The sequence below is a fragment of the Endocarpon pusillum genome, assembly GCF_000464535.1.
Source record: "Endocarpon pusillum Z07020 unplaced genomic scaffold scaffold218, whole genome shotgun sequence".
Lineage (NCBI taxonomy): Eukaryota > Fungi > Ascomycota > Eurotiomycetes > Verrucariales > Verrucariaceae > Endocarpon > Endocarpon pusillum.
In genome coordinates this window covers 198683-220587 of record NW_006916155.1, presented here as the reverse complement: position 1 = coordinate 220587, position 21905 = coordinate 198683, and the positions used below count along the sequence as shown (strand labels likewise).

At 48.9% G+C, this 21905-nt stretch overlaps 7 protein-coding genes across 7 annotated transcripts; 4 read left to right on the top strand and 3 right to left on the bottom strand.

The window, feature by feature from the left end:
* Positions 1-193: 193 nt before the first annotated feature.
* EPUS_04282 (uncharacterized protein) lies at positions 194-1461 on the bottom strand (the record flags this gene model as incomplete). Its single annotated transcript, XM_007803378.1, has 3 exons — positions 194-243; positions 310-499; positions 613-1461. The coding sequence occupies 3 exons, from the start codon at positions 1459-1461 to the stop codon at positions 194-196; spliced, it is 1089 nt and encodes a 362-aa protein (XP_007801569.1).
* A 3445-nt stretch (positions 1462-4906) lies between these two features.
* EPUS_04281 (uncharacterized protein) lies at positions 4907-6390 on the bottom strand (the record flags this gene model as incomplete). Its single annotated transcript, XM_007803377.1, has 2 exons — positions 4907-6274; positions 6328-6390. 2 exons carry the CDS (start codon positions 6388-6390, stop codon positions 4907-4909), a joined length of 1431 nt encoding a protein of 476 aa, XP_007801568.1.
* Positions 6391-7269: 879 nt separating this feature from the next.
* On the top strand, positions 7270-8814 carry EPUS_04280 (uncharacterized protein; the record flags this gene model as incomplete). Its single annotated transcript, XM_007803376.1, has 1 exon — positions 7270-8814. One exon carries the CDS (start codon positions 7270-7272, stop codon positions 8812-8814), a length of 1545 nt encoding a protein of 514 aa, XP_007801567.1.
* Positions 8815-9083: 269 nt separating this feature from the next.
* On the bottom strand, positions 9084-10300 carry EPUS_04279 (uncharacterized protein; the record flags this gene model as incomplete). The annotated part of the gene is made up of 2 exons (XM_007803375.1): positions 9084-9121; positions 9169-10300. 2 exons carry the CDS (start codon positions 10298-10300, stop codon positions 9084-9086), a joined length of 1170 nt encoding a protein of 389 aa, XP_007801566.1.
* A 2756-nt stretch (positions 10301-13056) lies between these two features.
* Positions 13057-15457, top strand: EPUS_04278 (uncharacterized protein; the record flags this gene model as incomplete). Its single annotated transcript, XM_007803374.1, has 3 exons — positions 13057-13308; positions 13355-13568; positions 13620-15457. 3 exons carry the CDS (start codon positions 13057-13059, stop codon positions 15455-15457), a joined length of 2304 nt encoding a protein of 767 aa, XP_007801565.1.
* Positions 15458-16180: 723 nt separating this feature from the next.
* EPUS_04277 (uncharacterized protein) lies at positions 16181-18335 on the top strand (the record flags this gene model as incomplete). Its single annotated transcript, XM_007803373.1, has 2 exons — positions 16181-16459; positions 16509-18335. 2 exons carry the CDS (start codon positions 16181-16183, stop codon positions 18333-18335), a joined length of 2106 nt encoding a protein of 701 aa, XP_007801564.1.
* Positions 18336-19668: 1333 nt separating this feature from the next.
* Positions 19669-21708, top strand: EPUS_04276 (uncharacterized protein; the record flags this gene model as incomplete). The annotated part of the gene is made up of 3 exons (XM_007803372.1): positions 19669-19734; positions 19784-20210; positions 20261-21708. 3 exons carry the CDS (start codon positions 19669-19671, stop codon positions 21706-21708), a joined length of 1941 nt encoding a protein of 646 aa, XP_007801563.1.
* Positions 21709-21905: the final 197 nt, after the last annotated feature.

The following is a 21905-nucleotide window of genomic DNA, read 5'->3' as shown; positions in this document are numbered from 1 at the left end:
GGCTACAGGCCTATTCTTGCACCTCCCCTGCTGAAAAACGTTAGTATCCGTACTAGCATCAAACGTACCATGTAGAATTGGGTATCGACGTCCGCAAAATAGCCTAAATAGGACTAGTCTCCAAACCAAGTGTGTATTTCATTGGGCATCTATATCTATTCGACATTTCGTCTGCATCCACTAAGGCAGCTGGTCACCTGCGTAAGATAAGGCTTAGCAAAGCCGGGAGGATTGCGAAGGCGACTATATGCTTTTGTTAGTATCCATTGATGTCGAGCCTGCGTGGTGAAGAAGGGTCTCTGTACATACCCATACCCCCTTGGCCTCGCCGTTGCCTAGCTCGGACCTTCTTCATCGTTTCATTTAGAGCAGCCAGGAACTTCTGATAACCATCATCGTGGCGTCCTTTGAACCTGCACATGTCCAGATGATTTGCGCTGATGTAGTCTACCTGTTCCCACGGAGGGAGATGGAGCACAGCAGACTCTTTGAGAACAACCTATCCCCATTGTCAGCTTGTAACCACGAAAAACTTTTTGTAAAAATTAAACTTGCCTGCTTGCTTAAGCATCCGCATCCCACTTTGCCCTGAGACTCCACAAAGGTATATACGTTGAAATCTTTGTCTTGCAGCATTTCAGTAAATGCATCACAGAGCTCATCCAGCTTTGAACCCCCACCCTGAGGGTTTAGTTCTCGTAATAGACTAGATGAGGTGTCGATCATGGTCCATGAAAGCAATGCCCTGATTGCGTCACCCCATGCGGCGTCCTGTGACCCACGATGCGGGGTGCCAAAGAAAATCGTCGCATAGGTTGAGGTGTATACGGATCTATGGTTGTCATGACGTGCTGCAAGCCATGATAACCGAAGGGCTTCCTTGACGATAAGACCACCAAGACTGTGAGCTACAAAAATGAGTGGCCGGTCCTGGCAACGGGACCGGATTCGTTCACTGGTCAGCGTATTCAGAAATCCCCGACCATGATCGTGAAGAGTCATCTTATTAACATTTTGCCCTCCGCGCCTTGTGATATAGGAATTATATCCATAAGTCATGACTCGGACATCCTTTCGATCGGCTGGCAACAGAACTTGGGGCCAAAAGAGAGAGATTTGCGCCTCCTTGTTGAAGGGCCAACACCCTTGTGTTTCCTTGTCCTGGCTTCGATCACCAGCAGGCCTCCTAGGTTCGTCTCCTTCGTACGTCCACGTCTTCTTCGGATGGCCTTGTAACCCATGGATAAAGACAACATCGGCGGCAGGTTTTTTAGGAGCCACGAGCACAGTTAAGCCAAGGTCCCTAACAGAAGCTTGTGGCGCCATCGAGTTGCTGGGCTCATCCTCGTTGGCCGACCTTGCGGGGGAGGGTGCTGCGGCTTGGGATGGTGCTGCGGCTTGGGATGGGCCTGAATCACTGGATCTCGCCTGACGGGCCCCTCGTCCTGGCGTGGGCGACATTTTTTTCAAAGAAAGAAATGAAGAGCAAAGCGTTGATTATTGATATGCTCCGTTGGCAAGTTCTTTGGTGCAGTATGAGTCGTATAACGGCTGTTGGGCTAATAACTGGGAGTAAGGGAGAATAAAGTGGGCATGAAAAAGGGTTCTTCGGTGCAAGAATGGCTCAACTTATACCTTTCCGAGGAGCCTCAAAGGGTGAGCCGCCCCCCTTCAAGCTTTTTGGTGGTGGTCTTCGGGACTGCCAAGCCAAGTTCCAAAACCATTCGTGAGAGTAAACACGCTGAAACAACCTAGGGTGAAACCAGAGTTGGGAAGGAAATGTGAATATGCTGAGTGACAGGTTCTGTAATGGTAAAATGATCTTTAACTGACCTACCATCTTTTTTTCAACTGACATATGGATCTTTGGCACCTAGCTAGGTTTTCTAAACAGAGCCCAGACTATTGGGCCTCTCCCATTTGGGTGGTAGCAACACAATCGAGCATAGGACAGTAAAACACACCTTATGTCAAAGCAGTCCTGCCCCATTCGGATACGTCGGCGAAGAAATCAAATCTTGATAATTCATAACCAAGGAATTAGTCACCTGTAATGGACAAGCTGATTTGAGGATCTGCCATTCATACAGACATTATCGTGCGATAAAATTTGGTGAGGTGTGAAATACTGAAGGATATGGATCCCTGTACTCGGTGCGAAGATATGACGGTAGATACGTTGTACTACCATACTGAAGCCTTGCTGAAACGTGCATAAGCTGTACATCCCCTCCCACCAGACAGAGCAAGAAGCGGGTCTGGCACTCCAAGTTCTTTCAGCCGAGTATGATGCATATCAATTTAGCAGCCATCTCGAAATTCTGTCGCCGTTCACGTAATTTCTGATGAATGCAGGTTTGATCCTACGTATGAGCTTGCTGTGCTTCGCCTTTCTGGTGCTGGTCTCCGACGGAAACTGCGGAAAAATACAATCTCATTTCCAAGGGGCAGTGTGGGTCATTTTGCAAAACGCCGCCTTGCGAGCTGAAGAATGAAAGGAGTTTGCATTTGGTGTTAATTTCTAGCTTTGTTGCGTTCTCAAAGGTGTCATGACACAGGTATCTGGTGGCTTTTACGGTCTCGCCTATCACGTTTCTTCTGTGCAGTTGCAATGTTGTCGTAATTTCAGCTTTTGAGCGAAAAGAATGCTTTCCGGACCTCTAACTAGTACGCGACAGTGTTTAGCCCAGTCCGCCAAGCAGAACCTTTCAACCTCTATACAGTACCCGGTCAAAAGTCTCCGTTGATCTCGTGTTTTACGCGTAAAGTGGTTTCTTTGAAATATCTATTTCTTGACCAAAACAGCTCATGACTACTTGAAATTTTATATCTAGGTAGAAATTTGATAGATAAAACTTTTTCTTATATATTATTTAATTATTAATCTACTTAGTCAAGAGTTAGTTAATGATCAAGTTATTATATTTTATTTTTAATAAAATTTGTATGACAACCCCACCAAAAAATTTCTCTAAAATTTTTGGATCTACTTTATCTCCTATCTCTCTCTTCTATATGGTATCCAGATAAAAAGTTTTTATATATAATTTATTTTTTACTATTTTAGAACAACCTAATAATATTTTTTAAATAGTTTATTACCTAGGAAAAATAGTTAGTTTGAGTTGAAAAGTATGTCTTTTGATGCAAAAGTGGGGTTGAACGGAGACTTTTGACCTAGTACTGTACTACTACTAAGTAGTAGTAGGAGTGCAGTGGTTGATGTGTCCCTTTTCTTGGCTAGCCAGATTCTTCGCCATCACAAAGAATGGTCTTGCGATATTACGGGCAGAGATTTGAATTGAAATGGTTGGGCAATCATTTAGATGAACAAAGTTCAGGCCTCAGGATTGTTGCAGTGCTTCGGCTCATTGGTTTCTGTGGAGTGGGGGAAGGAATTGCATCTGTATCCCCTCTGTACCCGAACAGGGTGTATGGTGGACTGTTATTGGGTTGACGACAGATCAAAAATTTGAACTTCAAAATCAGTTTTAAGTTATTGCAAGAGCTATATAACTCTATTCTCACAGTATATATTAATATTCCTCCTATGAACTAGTCATATAATGTTACAGAAGACTAAGCACTTAAGTTGTTATAGATATAAAAGATATCTTAAGAAAAGAATGTAAGAAGAGAATGTAAGAGGATAGAAAAAGATGATGTAAGAAGAGGGTGCTTTAAAGGGTGCCCTAAGAGGGTGCCCTAAGAGGATGCCTTAAAAGAGTGCCCCAAGCGAAGAGGGTGTCTCAAGAGAAGAGGGTGCCCCAAGAGAAGAGGGTGCCCCAAGAAAAGAGGGTGTCTCAAGAGAAGAGGGTGTCTCAAGAGAAGAGGGTGCCTCAAGAGAAGAGAGTGTCTCAAGAGAAAAGGGCGTCTCAAGAGAAGAGGGCGTCTCAAGAGAAGAGGGTGCCCTAAGAGAAGAGGGTGTCTGAAGAGAAGAGGTTGCCCCGAGAGAAGAGGGTGTCTGAAGAGAAGAGGGTGTCTGAAGAGAAGAGGGTGTCTGAAGAGAAGAGAGTGTCTGAAGAGAAGAGGGTGCCCTAAGAGAAGAGGGTGCCTTAGAGAAGAGGGTATCTTAAGAAGGTATCTCAAGAGGGTAGAACCTTGGAGAGTAGGGCCCTCAAACAGAATCAAATAACCCTATTGCTGGCTCCAAACTGATTTTGAGATTCAAAATTTTGACGTGTCCGTCAACCCAATAAGTAATAGTCCGCCGTAGGTGTAGAATGGAGCAATTAGCGTCGTCGATCTCCTGAATTTGAGGTTGCCACAACTCTTGCTTGTACGAATGCCTTAGGTAGATATTTGAGGATGAAGGTCTCTAGGGACAGAGTTTTCCCCTCCTTGTGGAATGAGTTATCTGACAGTCGCCGTCATTGAGTGCTGGTTTAAAGGATATCCAACAAGCAACCTTATTCGAGCTTAAAATCCCACCAAAGGCGCTAATTGAGCCATTGGGCACAGAGGGGATAAATAAGATGAGATAGCTGCTTCCTTGCCCGCTGAATACTTGGTTGGGTTTGGGTTCGGAGGATTCGGGTTGAGTTGGCAGTGTTGTTCTCAGGAGGATTGGGTAGGTAGAGATGAATTCATTTCCGTTCTCGGGAGGGGTGACTGAGAAAATTTGGTGAGATTGGAGTGGATTGGAGTGGATTGGAGTGATTCTTTGAATAAGTTACTATGGTAAGGAGTATGTTATCATTTCAATCACCGTGACCAAGAAACCGATCTACGCGGGCAATGCCCCCTCGCTTGCTGATATGCTCGAAACATCTTGATATCTCATCTGACAGGATATCGATCACAGCCGCAGGTTGAATGTCCTCGATTCTCACTGTAAAGTCCCAGAGGATGCCAAACCAACCCCTGGTTGTTTTCCAGATGCGTTGCGCAACAAAGTACATATCAATCAAGCAAGCAACCTCCTCAACGGGCTCGGCTTCTTGGCCTTGACCAACGACCTGCGCGAATCTTCGGCCATGATGCCCAGTTTAGATGACCTCCTCGAACTGCCACTCTTCTCACTCCCAATCTCACTACCGCTCCCACCACTAGTGATCGCCTTCCTGGCCGTCTTCCTCCTCTCCTTGATCTCTTTATTTTCCTTCTTTTCCCTTTTCTTCTCCACCTTCCTCCTTTCCCTTTCACTCATACCGGCCAGAATATTCTCCCTCGTCTCCATCCCCCTCATGCTCGCCGCAATGGGTGTGATGAACTCACCATCCACGCTCGTGCCCACACTAGCAATGTCACTATTTTCATCGTTGCTGGCCACAATCCCCCTCCTCCACGCATTGATGCGATTGATTTCCTCGCCATCAATCTCCAATGCCTCGTCCATGCTCCCCTCCTTGTTTGTGGCATTCTTCGCTTTGATCTTTTTGATGATCTTGTACCCACCAAACATCACGACCGTGACACCAATCCCCACCCCGGCCGCGATCAGAAATTGTGGTGATGCAAGCAAAGCGAAGACGGCAGGCGCGCTGCCCTTCAGCACAGTGAGAGCGCCTGGTGCCATCTTCGTAGCGATGTTGCTTATCTCTGCCAAGGTCAAGGCCACAGCAGCCATGGCATCCGGGTTCTTCTGCAGGTGCTCGATCATGGCTTTAACGGAGTGTTGGGCGCAGTTGGCTTCGTCGAGGAGGAGTTTGGCTCGGTCAACTAGAGTGAGAAGTTCTTTTTCTTCGTCTAGATAGTGGGGTTTGTGGGCGAGGGGCGCGATGGAAGAAGGGTGATAGTCGCCGTAGGCAAGGTCCATGTCGATAGCTGTAGCGGACATAGAGCGGACAGGTGCGCCTTGACGGGTCGCGCGGGGGAGCCGCGCTAGGTCCATGTCGGTGTTGCGGCGGACGAGGTCGAGGGAGCGACGGTTTCGGTGTTGGGCTAGGGAAGGAGAGGTGGGTGCGGAGTGGGAGTGGTTAGAGGTAACAGTCTCCGCGTAGGGAGAGCGAGTGTGAGGGGATACTGGGGACCGTGGGGAGGTACTGCCGGCTCTTTGTCTGGTGCTTCCGACTGAGGAGCCGGAGTGGATCCTTCCTAAACCATCAGGCCTTGAGCGTCGCTCGGGTTCGTGATGTCTGTGGTGGCTATGATGTCTTCTTGATGTGCTGGATCGTTCTGATGGAGAGTCTTCGATGCGCAGGTCTTTCACTGCTCTTCTGAGGTCTTTGTCGTGCTTCAACCCGGCCTTCGCTTTACGGTCTGCCACAATCTCCGCTTTTCGTTCTTGATATGCGAATTTGGCTTCCATGAAAACATTTCTGAGTTGTTTGCTCTGTAGTACTGTTAGCAATACATCAAGAAGACCTCGGCAGATGGGCGACCCACAGTGCTGATGACTTTACCAGACTTGTCTACCACGGCAATTGTATGCGCAATTGCTGCTGCCATGGCTGGTGAAGGTATCTTAGTGGCGAAGATGAGGTATCAACCTGATGTAATTCTGGTGCTGTGTGCGTGTAAAGATGGTATAGCTGCTGGATCTCGGAAAGGCATCTCAAAGTCTTGAGGAGCAGTATGTAGGACAAATTCCGGACAAAGAAATCGCAGGAAGTTATTTGTGATATCAAAGAAATCGGAGCATTGTTTAGTGGCTTGCAGCGGTGTGACCCTTTGATCGAGCCGTTACCCCCCGAAGCCAGCTGCAGGCGCCGGCCGGGGTGTGATAGACGAGGCAATAGAATTGACTGGCAATCAATGTCGAGTGGAAGCGTCTGGAAATGAGGCGGTAAATAGTGGGAAAGTGCGCACTCTTGTACAGATCCAGAAAGGGCAATGTCACAGATGTCCAGTAGGCTTGTACGCTGGCATGCTCTGATTGTACAGTGGTCGGCGCCAGAATGCTGGGTCTGGATCCACTGGGCACCGAAGAGATCGAGGCTGTGCAATGACTTGTGCATCGTGATTGGCTGATTGGGGTGTAGCAGCCACAAAGAGCAAACGCCACACTGTCCAGGCCGAGGATACAGATGTGAGCTTGTGAGCCCAGCTGACTCCATGCAGGCTGACGACGTCCTGCATGCGGGCGGCATTAGGTAGTTGTAGTTATAATAATGCATCGTACTTCGCGTTATCTCATATGCTGTGAGAGTATGTGCGGAGCTCTGCGCACATTTTGCAATCGCCCCTTCGAGGTTCGGTCAGAATCGACACTTCAATCGTGGTGATGAATTCACGTACTCATGTGGTACCACTTCCCTTGTTGGATGTGTACTTCATGTTTGCACGACAAAGAAGAGTTTCGCTGGATAGTAGAGTCATTTCTCAACAATGTCTCCAGGAAAGGGAAACCAGCTGCCTGGGCCATACATTCCCACGCTGATTCTCCATGGAGGAGCTGGGAACATTACACGCAAGAATCTCCCGCCAGACTTGTATGATCAATATGAGTCGTCCCTCCTAAAGTACCTGGACGCGACCAGGATATTACTTGATTCTGGATCCTCGGCTCTAGACGCTTCTGTTCATGCAGTGTCGCTGATGGAAGATGACCCTCTATTCAACTGTGGCCGAGGATCCGTCTTCACCGAGAAAGGCACCATCGAAATGGAAGCCTCGATCATGGTGGCGAGTGTGGATCCGGACAGAGATGGCAGGGATCGAGGGAGTATGGCAGCAGAGCAGAAAAGGGGTGCCAGTGTATCACTAGTCAGAGAAACCAGACATCCGATTCAGTTGGCCAGAGAGGTCTTGTTGGTGCAGCCAAATGGTAAGGCTAGTAGTATGCACTGCCAGTTGAGTGGACCAGACGTGGAAGAGTGGGGATGGAGGGAGAAAAGCCTAGAGCGAAAGGATCACAGTTGGTTCTGGACGGAGAAGAGATGGGCAGAGCACTTGCGAGGTTTGCAGAAGGATCAGATGCGAGACGATAGTAGGCCTCACTCCGCGCTGGCTCAAGTGGGTAGCAAGACGAGTCCCATACATGATGAAGACATCTTCTTGCCTAGTCAGGGCACTGTTGGTGCCGTGTGTATGGATTCGTGGGGTGATGTTGTGGTTGCCACCTCTACAGGAGGAATGACAAACAAGAAAGTCGGTAGAGTTGGAGATACACCCACCCTGGGAGCGGGTTTCTGGGCAGAAAGTTGGGAAGAGCCAGTTGCTATGAGCTCCACAGCACCTACTGTGCTCGTCCACGGCAAGGCTGTAATGCTTACAATGAAAGAAAGACTTACTATAGCACTCAACGCCGGCTTTGTGGAATTGCTTCAAGCTTGTTGGCCTTCCACGCCAACCGCAGACCAAAGTGATGAGCTCTTGCTACCAACAGGTATGAAAACGGCCCAAGCAACCAATCTCCATTGGACGAGAAGCCTCGGTGAAACGCAAGCTCGACCACACACTGTGCCAGAAATGTATTATGAAAACACCGCAAGCTCCACAAAGCACAAACGAGCCAGCAGACGTCGTGCAGTTGCAATCTCTGGTACAGGGAATGGTGATACCTTCCTTCGCACTGCTGCCTGCCGCACTATCGCTGCAATTTGTCGCTTTCGCACGCAAGGCCCAACGTCCAATCCCACCGCGCTCGCTACAGCTGCGGATATGACAGCTGGAATCAATGGTGAGATGCAAAGATCAGCGGGCGACAGATGGGAAGCCACAGGTGAGGGGCAGGCTGGTATGATTGGAATCGAGGTCTGCAGTGACACTTACGATTCCGAAGGAGGTACAACAGCATACACGGCCTTGGAAAAGCCTCGTCTGGCAGGTACGGTCGTATCTGACTTCAACTGCGGCGGGCTATTCAGAGCTTGGGTGGATGAAACAACAGGAGAAGGTAAGGTTATGGTTTTCAGAGAAGAGTACCATTGACTTTTGCCATCTTCATCTTTCTACGTCTCGGATTCAGCTAGAGGTCATCAGCATAGAGCGGAAGGAAAGAAACATCAGCATACTTACTGGCATGAAAATAAACGATGAGAGCAGAAGCAGGCAGTCTCACTGGGCTGTCCCATTTATCACCCCTGTTATAGCACCCCAGTCTTGGTGCGTATCGGCGATCTGTCACAGCCATAGAGGACTTGCATCTCCTGAAACGTGTCTCCGAGTCTTGAGATATGATAAGAAACAGTCCCATGACATTAATAATTGAGCGTCCTTTTGATTGCGTCGTATATCCCTAAACGTGTCAGCTTGCTTGAAAGAAGTATCGGCAATCCCACTCACTCGCTATGTCTGGCATGTTGAACTTATCGTAGGAGAGACCTGAATGCGTTGCCCACCCCGCCACTCTAGCGATGGGCGCCTCCAACCGTAGAAAAGCTTCTTCCTGGATGGTGGCGGCCACTTCGGCTCCAACACCGAGGTTCGTCATGCTCTCATGGACGACCACCACTCTTCCAGTCTTTTCAGCACTCGCGATCACGGTCTCCCTATCCCAAGGATAGATGCTTCGGAGGTCAATCAGCTCAATATTGACACCCTTCAGCTCCCTTTCAATAGCTGCTATCGCCTCAGAGCAGAGGTATAGAGGTTGACCGTATGAGATCACCGTTAAACTGCTCCCTGGCTTGATCACATCTGCCCTACCCAAAGGAATTGAATAAGTCTCTGAAGGCACGTACTCCACCGCAGCTCGATACAGCACTTTAGGTTCCATGAAAATTACCGGATCGTTATTATGGAGAATTGCTTCCGTGAGAAGACCCTTTGCTTGCGACGGTGATCGTGGCATCAAGACTCGCAAGCCAGGAATATGTGCAAATAGAGATTCGGGACTTTGCGAATGATAGAGAGCGCCATGGCCAATACTACCACACGGCATCCTAACCACAAGACCTCCCGCATGACCACCTGTAGAGCCTTCTCTGTATCGAAATTTGGCGGCTTCGTTGACAAGCTGATCGAACGCAGGAAAGACATAATCGGCAAATTGAATCTCAGCCACCGGCTTCATGCCTTCTGCTGCACATCCAATGGCGAATCCAACAATACCCTGCTCTGACAGTGGTGTATTGAAGATCCTGTCTGACCCGAACTCATTTGCCAAATCCATAGAGCAGCGGAATACCCCTCCGAAAGCGACATCCTCGCCGAAGAGCAGCACTTTCTCATCCGTGGACAACGCGTCTCTCAAGGCAGCATTGACAGCTTGAAAAAGATTCATGCGCTTGCATGACGAACTCACAGGGAACCCTAGAGCTTTAGGCAGGGTTGATGCGGAGTGGTGAAGAATTGGGGTTTTGGCATAATCAATAGGTAGATTGAGCTTCGCTGAAGGAAAAGCAGCAGTAGCATAGCCACGGCACCGAAGCTGGGATGTGAAGATTCTCTTAGTTAGATGTCGTGCAGAGAGCATGCTGCCATTGATGTGTATACAAAATTTGAGAGTGGCATGTCAAAAAAGGTAGTCTGGAGCAGGAGAAGCTAGGGTACTATAAGTACTTCAAGTTGTCCTATCCTGGGGCCTCCAGGCCAACATATGCTCCGCATATAGCCGCTCCAACTACCCCTTTAGCAGTCTTGGCACCAAGATTAGTCACGCACTGCATTGGTGGCGGGTAGAAGTAGGTAGTATGTGCAAGTAATTTTGGTGTAAAGGCAGATGCACAATCTCGCATCCCGGTAGCAATTTTACGACCTGACAAGCATTCCCAGAAATGTTACTGTTGGAAAGGTACTGAGGCCATGAAAAGAATGGTTACGTAATGTGAGGCTGGTGCTAATGGTACTTCTCTAATAAATGAAAGGCCCGGGTAGCCCAAAAAGCTTTCCACGAACCACAAAACCGGAAGCTAACCCGAAGCATATTGAAGGGAGCAGCGAGCACGACAGGGTTTTTCAAAAGCGACAACGCAAAATCATGTTGAGGCTGCTAGGGCGTCAAGTATCAAGTGAGAGCGGATAGGACGCTGAACAGAAGATATAGATCAAGCTATTGTTGATCTAGATGGGAAGCGTTTGTCTGGGTTGAACCACATTCGTCTTTGCTTTTGGGGTAAGAACGTTCTTGTGCCAAGGAGGAGAATTTGGAGGGATTGGGTTCTCGAGGATCTATGTTCCATGCATGAGTGTTAGGACGGTATACGTGTCATTCGGTATGTTGTGCTCGTTGGCCTCCACAGAAGTGGCCATGTGGACTAAGTTACAAGGCGACCAGGCAGGCATTGAATTCAAGTTTGGTAAGGAGCTCGTCAAAGATAGGGCTTGGTGACAAACTCCGGGAGATATCCTTGCCACAAACTTTGGCAGGAAAAGACACCAGATCCAACAAGAACTTGAGACACACAATGGTTCACCAAAGTAGAGGTTGCGAACGGTGTGATATGCCAAGGTCACTCCTCACGTTTTCTGAGGACCTGTTGGTCCCTCCTAAATTGTTCAGAGATCCAACAGCGAAGTCTAAATCAGTGTTAATGTGTCATCAGACATTTCCTAAAGTAAGCTGATTGCTGTTGGTAGATACACGCAACGAAGTAGATGAGACGTTTGAGACACGTTCTGCGCGAGAAGAAGCTGCCTCAGCCTGTGCGCGGTTCCGGTCAACATGCAGGCTCAGTTGAAGGTGTAAAAGCTGGTAACACTTATCAGACAAGCACAGAGACTTGATGCTGTCCTCAATGAACGTTGCAGCTGAAACAACACCATTCTGGCGCCTTGGAGCCTCTTACCGAGGTTATAACATTGTGGGCGCCGGGAGATCTCTGGTTCCACGTCGGTGATTCGTGGGAAGGCATTGCCATACTCTCCAAAGAGAAGTAATACAATTACTGGTCTCGGAATGTGCGCATAGCTTGACAGTGATTTCTCACAAGATGATGGGGTGCGTCTCATATGGTCACTCTTGTTGCCGTTGGGTGTAAGGCATTTGGAGTCAGCAAACAAACTGCCACACGCAGGAGACTTGTTCCTTCGAATCAATGAGGGTTTCCCTATCACAGAGCCCACAGATATGACCGGGGAAGTGCCTCTTTATCAAGGGGCGTAAGATCTGGGCAATTTGACCCTCCATCGCTGCCCAAAGGGCGAACATCTGACACTTGCGCAGGGATGAATCTACTATGGACGCTCTGAGTACGAAGGTCAAACTCACGATGCCTTTCACGACACTGCCTACCTTGCTACCCGTTTGATGCCAATCCTAACACTCCCCAGCGATAAGCCGCCGCCATGTTTGCAGGCGAGCTTCTCTTTCTGGAGGACAAAGGAGATTGCTCGGATGGTGCCGGGGGGTTCCATGGTTCATTGTGCCCGAGGGAGATAAGCCTAATGTTCCGAGTAGTGGTCCATTGGGACACGTTGCAGTATTTCAACTGAGGAACTTATTAAAACTGTTGTAGACACAAGACAACCTTGAAGTACTTACCGGGAGAAGGGCTCTGAAATGACGCGGTATTGGTCCTTAGTGATTTTGCAGACATTTCATTATTTTAAGGATCGTCAGGAGGCTCAAATGACCATAATTTAGCCATAATTTGAGCGTCATTTTCTTGAAATAACGTCCGAAATAACATGATTTATTAGATTCCAGATGTTTAGCTGCATAATAGTATGTAAACTAGATCATATCACGGTTAGGCTGAAACTAAGCACACATTGATGGTAATTTAGGCATAGTTTTTAGAGGGTCTTCTTCTGCTAAGTAGGGGACTGGTGATTAAGATATAAAGAAAACTTAAAGTAGTACTCGTATCCTGGTACTGCAGTGGATCCTAGCTCCAGTCTTGGCACGGAAATTTGACCATGGGAAGTTTAAAGAGGGGCAAAATGAACCTGAAGCTTGTGGGTTTGCAGCAAGCTTCGATCCTGCTTCGATCCTAGGGAGCTTCCGATTGTTTATCCCATGCTTCACGCCTTCGCATTACACATGAGGTGACCAATTGATACAGCCACACAACATCAGTTCTGCACACTCCTCAACAACCTCAAAAGGACTGCGGTGATGATCAACCAATATCTTAGCTTATACTGGTGACATAGATGACATATTCCGCAGGGCCATCCTGTCGTGGTTGCTTTCTCTATTTGTTCCGACATCCGGATTTACCTTCTCCGAATAGCCTACCTGACTGGGGTGCAAGATAAAACGTGTTTTGGTACTCTACAAGTCCTAAAATGATATCCAACAAGTACCTATCGCAAAGACCATTGGTGTTGGGGCTGGCGAGGATCTTGGGGCTCTGTTTGACGCAGCTGCCCTTCATTCAAGCCGCACCTCTCAAGGTTGTGGAATTCATACGTACCCACAAGGAGGATGAGCCACCAAACGCGGGTGGTGCAAGCTTGTGGCTGTACCTTGGGGTAGCAGCTGCGCTCGTTCTGTTAGGTGGTGCTTTCGCTGGGTTGACAATTGCACTTATGGGACAAGTACGACTTCTCCGTACCATTTGCATGTGGTCCTAACAGTATATAGGACGAGATAAACCTCCAGGTAATTAAAACGTCAGGCGAAGGTGCAGAAAAGCGACATGCTGCAAGAGTCTTGAGGCTGCTAAAACGAGGGAAACATTGGGTCCTGGTCACACTTTTATTGAGCAATGTGATCACGAACGAGACACTTCCGATTGTGCTGGATCGATCGCTCGGTGGTGGCTGGCCTGCAGTCCTGGGCTCCACAGTCCTGATCGGTAAGTTTACCCTGTGGGGCCATGCCTGAATTGTTGCTTACCAAATCCCAGTCATATTTGGCGAAATCGTTCCTCAGTCCATATGTGTTCGGTACGGCCTTCCAATTGGAGCGTGGATGTCGCCATTCGTTCTCTGCCTGATGTACATCATGGCACCAGTCGCCTGGCCTACCGCAAAACTACTTGACTACCTGCTGGGCGAAGACCATGGCACCGTTTATAAAAAGGCTGGCTTGAAAACCCTTGTCGACCTTCATCGGACCATGGGCGACGCTGGTCATCAACTGAACTCGGATGAAGTCACTATCATCAGCGCCGTGCTGGACCTCAAGGAGAAATCTGTTGGGACTATCATGACGCCGATGGAAGACGTCTTCACTCTGTCCGCAGATGACGTTCTAGACGATGAAACCATGGATTTAATTCTATCCCAGGGTTACTCCAGAGTACCAATACATGCTCCGGACAATAACGAGAACTTTATCGGCATGTTGTTGGTCAAAATGCTCATTACGTATGATCCGGAGGACTGCAAGCAGGTCCGAGACTTTGCTTTAGCCACACTGCCAGAAACTCGTGCCGAGACAAGCTGCCTTGACATCGTCAACTTTTTCCAGGAGGGCAAGTCGCATATGGTCCTTGTCTCAGATAATCCTGGTGCTGACCACGGTGCCCTGGGAGTTGTCACGCTCGAAGACGTCATCGAGGAATTGATTGGAGAAGAGATCATCGACGAGTCGGATGTTTTCGTAGATGTGCACAAAGCCATACGTCGGTTGGCTCCAGCGCCGCGAACACGGGTTCCCAAAGGTCAAATTGTTGCGGATCCAACTGATGCTGTAGCAAGTAGCCAAGAAGGCAATCTCATTGACATTGACGAGGGTGCGACATTGTCACCAAACGACATACAGAAGAAACCCAAACATCCGGATTGTATGCCGCCCAAGACTAACAAACATAATTATAGCTCTTCCCCTCGCCCACAGGTGCCGCATGCGAGACGACGATCGAGTGGAAACAGCCAAGTTGGTGATCTCAAAGGCTCACGGAGAGCCAACAATGGAGAGCTGCGCGAGCACCTTAAGCATCTTGGGCCCTCGAACTTGGCTAGTCGTCCAAAATCGACTCGATGGGCTTCTGTGAAGATCAAACCAGGGAGTAGTGCCGATATGCAAGCAATGAGCATTGCATCCGGTTACAAAACGCCTGATCGTCGAGTATCCGAATCTGCATCCTCGGTTCGAGGCGGCATCGGTGAAAGTCTGCTGCATTCTGGTGGTGTCGATGCCAAGGATGGAGTCCAAGCTGTACAACAGGGGTATGGTGGAACGAGTCTCACATCGCCAAGGGGCCGGCGGCCAAACAGCTCAGCCTCCAAAGGCATTCAAACCTCTTCTTCTCAAGATCAGTCGCAAAAGCCTGATGTGGACGCCGATGAGAGGAACGGAAGATCCCCAGGTCCGAGTCCAAGGGCTAGAAGCAGACCCTTGGCAAGATCGAGGAGCGAAAGCACAATAGGAAGCCTTCCAGATCGGACAAGGAATGGGTCGAAAAGCCCGAGATATGCTTCCAGAGGACCTGCCCGAAGTGGTAGCATTACAGAGAATGTCGTTGACTCTAACGGCATACGAAAGGTCGTATTGGAAATGACTTCAAGCAGCTCAAATGAAGACGAGGAGAATAATGGTACCAATAAAGCGGAGCAACGGCAAGATAGTCGCAGTGAGAGTCCCAAAAGTGCCCGACTACGTGGTGGAGGCGGCGAGGGCGAGGATGAGGCTGAAGGTGAAGGTGCATCCACTCAACCTTCGAAGAAAAAAAGAAGACGAAAGAGGAAGCATGGGCAAACAAGAGGCGAGGGCAAACCACTACTTGGTAACGATCATTGAAGAGGCCGCTTGTGCCAGACTTACGAGCTACCGAAAACTCCCCTTCAGCCCAAAATTCCGACATAGCAGTGGCGTGATGTTCAAAAGACCAGCATAAAGATATTGCACCTAGCGCTCTCTAATATGGATCTAGGGTGCACTACGTTTGCTGTGTTTCCTTGTGTTGTTTATGTGAATGCCTTGGTGGTAAACGTTCTATGAACACAACAATAAGATCCTCCAGAAACACTTCACTCACAATGAATACGCGAACACCGCTAGCTTTTGCCTAAACAATTAATTATATTAGGAGCCTGATCGCACAACCCCAGGTATCTGGCCTTTTTTCTTTTGCCAAATCCCTTCGTGAACAATAGTCTTTACAACCAAACTTCTTCGTGACTCTCAGCCCACAGAAAACTTACTACAGCAATACTCCTCACCACCAGACTTCCTCGTCACTCTCAGCGCACAGAAAACCTTCTACAGCAATACTCTTTATCACCAGACTTCCCCGTGACTCCCAGCGCACAGAACACCTTCTACAACAATACTCTTTTACCACCGGACTTCTTCGTAACTCTCAGCGCACAGAAAACTTTCTACAGCAAGCCCAGTACTTAGCCTCTTGAGCCATTCTCAATACACCATCAACATCCAAATCCTTGTTCTTCGAACACGAAGAATCCACTTTCCACCTTTCTACAATACCCAATACCGCGTACCCAGACACCGATCTCCACCATGGACAACAGCAGGGTCAAGTCATCTGACCAGATCAGGACGGAGATTCTAGTCAACAATTTCTGGTACATTCTTCTGGACATCCTTATGTTCGTTCTAAAGGTCGCTGCCGTCGCTGGCTACATTGTCGTGAAAATCTTCCGACTCGACATCATCTGTGCTATGTTGTGGGCATGGATATCCTCTACTGAGTTGGCAAAGAAGACTCGTTCTGCCTGCAGATTTATCTACAACCATGTTTCTCCACTCCCAGCCTTGTTCGCCTTCAGTTTCATGGCAGTAAGTTACTAAAGTGGCGTAAGGTTGAGCGTTGCTAAGTCGTCCGCAGTCATTCCCTATTGTCGTTGGCGCCACTCTGGAGCAAGACCGTGCAGAACTTGAACTTCTCGCATTGCAGATCAAGTCTCTGACCAAACCATATCTGCCGGCATTCAGCTTTGTTGTTGGCATCCTCTTCACCTACGGCGTTCTCCGATTCCTGCCACGCTACAATGAAACCTGTGCCAGCATCAACGAATGCTTACATGCACCCCGTTCTGCCGTCGATCTCTTGAACCACAAGACTACTCCTGGAGAGTTCCCCATTTCGCCGTCTGAAAAATTGATTCACCACCTTGAGGAGCAGCTGTTGACCAAGAACAATGAAATTGCCAGTCTCCGAAAGGATCTAGAAGGTGAAGACGAAGAACTTGCCGAGCTCTTGGCAGAGAAAGATGACCTCCTTGAGCAGCAGAAGAAGGAACTAGCAAATTCACAGGCTGCTCTGAAGGAGAAAGAAAAAAAGATTCTCGACCTAACAGCGGAGGCCGATCGTAGAGCTCGAAGAGCTCCAAAGTTCACACGTGACAAGCTTTCTGGAAAGCTTATGCGCGACGACCCTCCTGCAAAGCCCATGGGTAATGGTCCTCCTGAAAAGCCAATGTATGATGGTCTTCCTGTTCGACCGGAAAGCAAGCTCTTCAAAGTATTCAATGACCAACTCGATATCCTCAAGAACGAAGTCCGCACTCTCAAAAGTCAGCTCGTGGAATCAGGCCACGCTTCTACTAGTGCGTTGAACTCTCTCGAAATCAAGCACAAACAGCAAATTAGTAACCTGGAGGCTGAGCTTGCTCGACGCCAACATGATGGTGCAAGCGCGGAGAAGTCACTCCTTCCGCGAGATCGGCAAATCAAGGAGCTTGAGCACCAGCTTTCTCAAACCCATCTTGACACTGAACGTATTGGAAAAGCACTTGCCGAGCGTGATCATCAGATCAATGAACTTCAACAGCAATTATCTCAACACCGTATTCATGCTGAAAATGTGCAAGGCTCTCTTGTCAAACGTGATCAGGAATCCAAGGATCTCCAAGAGTCGTCACAAAAGATTTTCAACTCTAATCATGAACGGATCAATGAACTTGAAACCCAGCTGTCCCAGCATCAGCTGGTCACCAGCAACGTCCAGGACTCAGCCACAGCCCAGCGAGTCGCTGAACTCGAAGCTCAACTATCTCAACGTACCACCGAGGTCGATAATGCGCAGAACCTAGTTCACCAGCTAGAACAACAAGTCAGCCATCTGCAAGCCCAGTTAGATCAATCGACATCGTATGCACAGCAGTCAATTTCCACCGCCGGCATTCGAATCACCGACCTCATGCAACAATTCTCCCAATGCAAGCTTGAACTTGCGAGTGCGCAAGAGGCGATTACCGATCTGAGGGGGAAATGGGAAACGGATCAACTTGAGTTTGCTCATTTTCACCTAGATCATAACGCACTGGAGGAAAAGCATAAGGCCCTTGAGGAATGCTATAATGCTTGCGAAGCGCAGCTGAGATTTTCGCAAAGCAAGTTGGCCGACGCAGACAAGTTGTACGTGCAATACGTGGACTTGTGCAATAAATGGAACCACGCCCAAAGCATCCAGGCGAAGGTCATTGACGAGGGCGTTGAGAGAGCCATGGCCTGTGTGGAGTGGCAGCTGAAGGGGAGGACTGCCGAAGAGACCGAGCAGAAATGCAAGGAAATGGGCGAGCGCCTTGGAGGGCGTCTCAGGCCCATCCTTGACATGGTTCGGTGGCAGATGGAGAAGAGGGAGGAGGCGTGGAAAGCGACAGCACCTGGAGTAGTGCTGGAGAGAGGGGTGGCGGGGAATGACCGGGTTTGAGATTACCTCACCTGAGAGGCGCCCGGGTCTGGAATGCTTGGAGGGAGGGACGGGTTTGCGATTACCTCCCTTGAGAGGCGCCCGTGGATATACCGCTTGTGGAGCGAGTCAGCGTTTGGTTGGGTTTTTGTTTTTTCTGCTTTTTCTGCTTTTTGTTCTTGCGAAATGTACCCAGGCATAGCCTTGGGTTTGGCTTAACCAGGAGTAGCCAACCCACCCACCTCCCGTTGTGTGGAGTGTCAGATCATCAAGCAATCGATTGAAATCGTTCAAGAAATCCGTGATGCTAAGCATAGAATGCCTATTTCAGGCGTCCCCAGTCTATCAGTCTAGTGGCCCATGCACGCAAGTAGAGAAACATGAAACGGAAGTCAGGAGGCTATCTTCTTCCAAACCATGTGTGTAGGCGCTGTGTGTGAGAGAAGAGCGGGTGAAGTCTTGGTCACGTCCTATAACCTATTACGTTTGGTCGAGAGGATCCGTGGCAGCTACGGTTCGGGTTCCTGCAGGAGATCAACCAGAGGACCAGGGTTCGGTCCAAGTCCAGCCAATGGTCCGGGTTCATTAAGCGGCCAGTCGAGACCAGGCTAGGCACATCTAAATATCATTTGGGTTAACGTCCTAGGACTTCTCTGCTGCGGAGCTTTTACGTAGTACCGCAAGCAAGCACCTCGACAATCCGCTTCAACTCCTGTTTCCGCTTGTTTTTAACACCACCACCACACCACCACCACCACCGTCATCGGCCAACGCGGCTCATTCATTCATTCTTTCGTTGATTCATTCATTTTTTCATTGATTTGACCATCACCATTCATCACCCTCCTTGGCACTGCGAGGGTGATTTAGAGCTATCAATCATTCAGCCTCTTTATTCACCAAAATAGATGGTTATTGGCAGGGGCATTGTTCAATTCCACTCCTTTGTTCGCAGGCCGGGCACAGATCGACATTCCTAACCAGCCAACCCCTTCAAGGTCCACACCTCGAAGTCCACCACCACGTTCATTGAACTGTTGCTCAGCTTTTCGTGCCGCGCCAAAAATTGAGGCCTCTACCTCTTAGCCTTTTCGTCAGTCCATTCTTGGAAAAGAATACCTCCGACCTGAACCACCTTTCTCGCTCTCGTCACGTGCGTCGAGTGCCTTTCGATATGCATGAATAAAAGTGTTGTGCTTTTGTACCAGCATCACGGTTTTCTATCTCCTCTCAGCTGTCGGCTGGTCCGAAACAAGCAATCGATCCTGTAGAATACCAATATTCACATCCGACCCAAGATCGATTCATCATACATCCGCCAACTTGATCCTTTGGTGGCTCCTCCCACTACAAGATGGGTTGTTGTGGATTTCGAAGAAAGTTACCCAGCGTTAGCGCAGAGCAGAAATGGGAATATATTGTAAGAAACATCCGTTCAATTTCCTCTGGCAAGAGGCTAATCCGTGCAGAATCTCGACGACTTCCATTCCACCACATGCTGGACACCTCTATCCTACGGCGTCTTGTACATCTCAATCCTCATCTCTATCGCCGTCTATGCCGTTGACACCTTCACCGCTGTCAATTTACTTGCTTTTGACAGATGGAGTGGCCAAATCAAGCCTTACATCCCAATGAAATATTCTCGGTGGATATTTGCAGGCTGTATCATCCTATCTTTCGTCTTTCTATTCTTTCGATGGCTGCGGGCGATCCGTGTCATGAAAGGAGGTGGAGTGGCTGAGAGCTACCTCGATCCTTTGGCAGTTTGCATCCAGAGTGTGAGGGTAGGAAAGGAAGGAAGAGGTTGGAAGCGCTTCTTGGTGTTTGCGGAGCTCTCCAAGGGCAAGAGAGGCGCTGATTACGTTGCACTCTTCACGCATTATTCATTCGAAGGTATATCCCCAGTCATTGGATGTTCACTGAACAATACTAAATCGTGTTAGCCTGGCTTCGGATACTCTTCGCTGAAGGACCACGACAAGTCATAAATGCACTCACCCTGTACTCGGTCATGCAGTTGAACCTCATTCCGACCGGGGATAATGCAGCCAAAGACGGTCACACCCCTATTGCTCAGTTTTTTGTCAATGTCCGAATCCTTGCCGAGAAATCCGGGAGAGAACAAGCCGTGATTCTATTCGGCATGTTGTTCACCCTTGTCATCTGGGTCATTACTTTGGTCAATCTGATGGTTGCAGTCGTGCTATATCTAGTGTTCCTTTTCCACCACATCCCCAGCAGCGATGGAGGTCTTAGTGGTTACTGCCGACGCAAGATCAATCAGAGTATGGAGAAGATTGTACGGACAAAGGTCGAAAAAGCCTTGAAGAAGGAAAATGCTATACGAGCAAGACAGGAAGCAAGAGAGGGAGAAGGTGTTTTGAAGCGACAGCCAACACTACCTGATCTTGACACGTTCGCCTCCACCAGTGATGACACACCACCTCCTCTACCTCGCTTCGATACTCCAACAGCGTTATCGGAGTATGGTTCACGACCAGGCACAATCTCCAGCAGTGCTTTAACATCGCCCTCAAGTCTAGAGCGGCAGCCCACTCTTCCCGATCTCGACCCGGCTGATTTCCACCCGGGACCACTTAATCGAGTAGATACCAACACATCCTTCGCTTCGAATGCGCCTCTTATGGGCGGTGCTGGTGGGATGGGTTATGGACCCGCTGGACGCCTACAAAGTCCTGGCGATATCCCATCCCCACAAAGCTATCATTCGAGGTCAGCATCGAACAGGTCATACGCTAGCTATTCGCAGACCACCCAGCGTAGCTATACGCCAGGGACTGGGCAACGACCTAGTATTGGCCATCCTAACCGCTCCGCTCCCGGGGTATATCAGATGGGTTCAGTGTCACGTTCGGGTACAGATGTGGGTGGAAGACCAATACCCGGAGAGCAAAGCAATCCCTATTTCCCGCCTAGCTTAGGTCATCCGGCTCAAGGCTCGACAAATACTTCTGGCAGTGGTTTCATGCCGTCCCACACCTCAAGAGCCCCTTCATCTACTCGGTCGATCACATCAGCGACACCATCACATAGCCGGCCCTACGCACAACCAGCTCTACCTAGCCTCCACACCCATACGTCATCAAATAGTGGGGGATATCGAAGCTACAGTGCCAGTTCCTACTCTCCTGCACAGTCCACCTTTACGCCACACACTCCGTATCGCTCTTTTACGCAGCCGAACATCTCAGCGACGTCCCCTGACTATTTTAGCCCACTAACTCCTCGATCACCTGCCTCAGGATATGCTGCCCAACAACAACAGAGGCACATACCTCCCAGCCAGAGACCAGGAACAGCACCTCCGACAAACCGACAAACTGCGCCAGTGGCTGATAATGTGATGGAGGACATTATGAATGGCTATTGACGTTAGGGATTCGGTCAGTCCTTGAGTTGGTAGACCCGGTAGCTATGATTGGGGCGATCGATTGAAAAATGATGACTTATGATTTTTATGTAAGATTCGGATTGGATCTAGAGCACAGCATGTAGCGCTGGAGAATGCGTGCCTCTGCTGAAGAAAGCAGATGCAGAGATATGGCTCATTGCATGCTCTTGACCAAT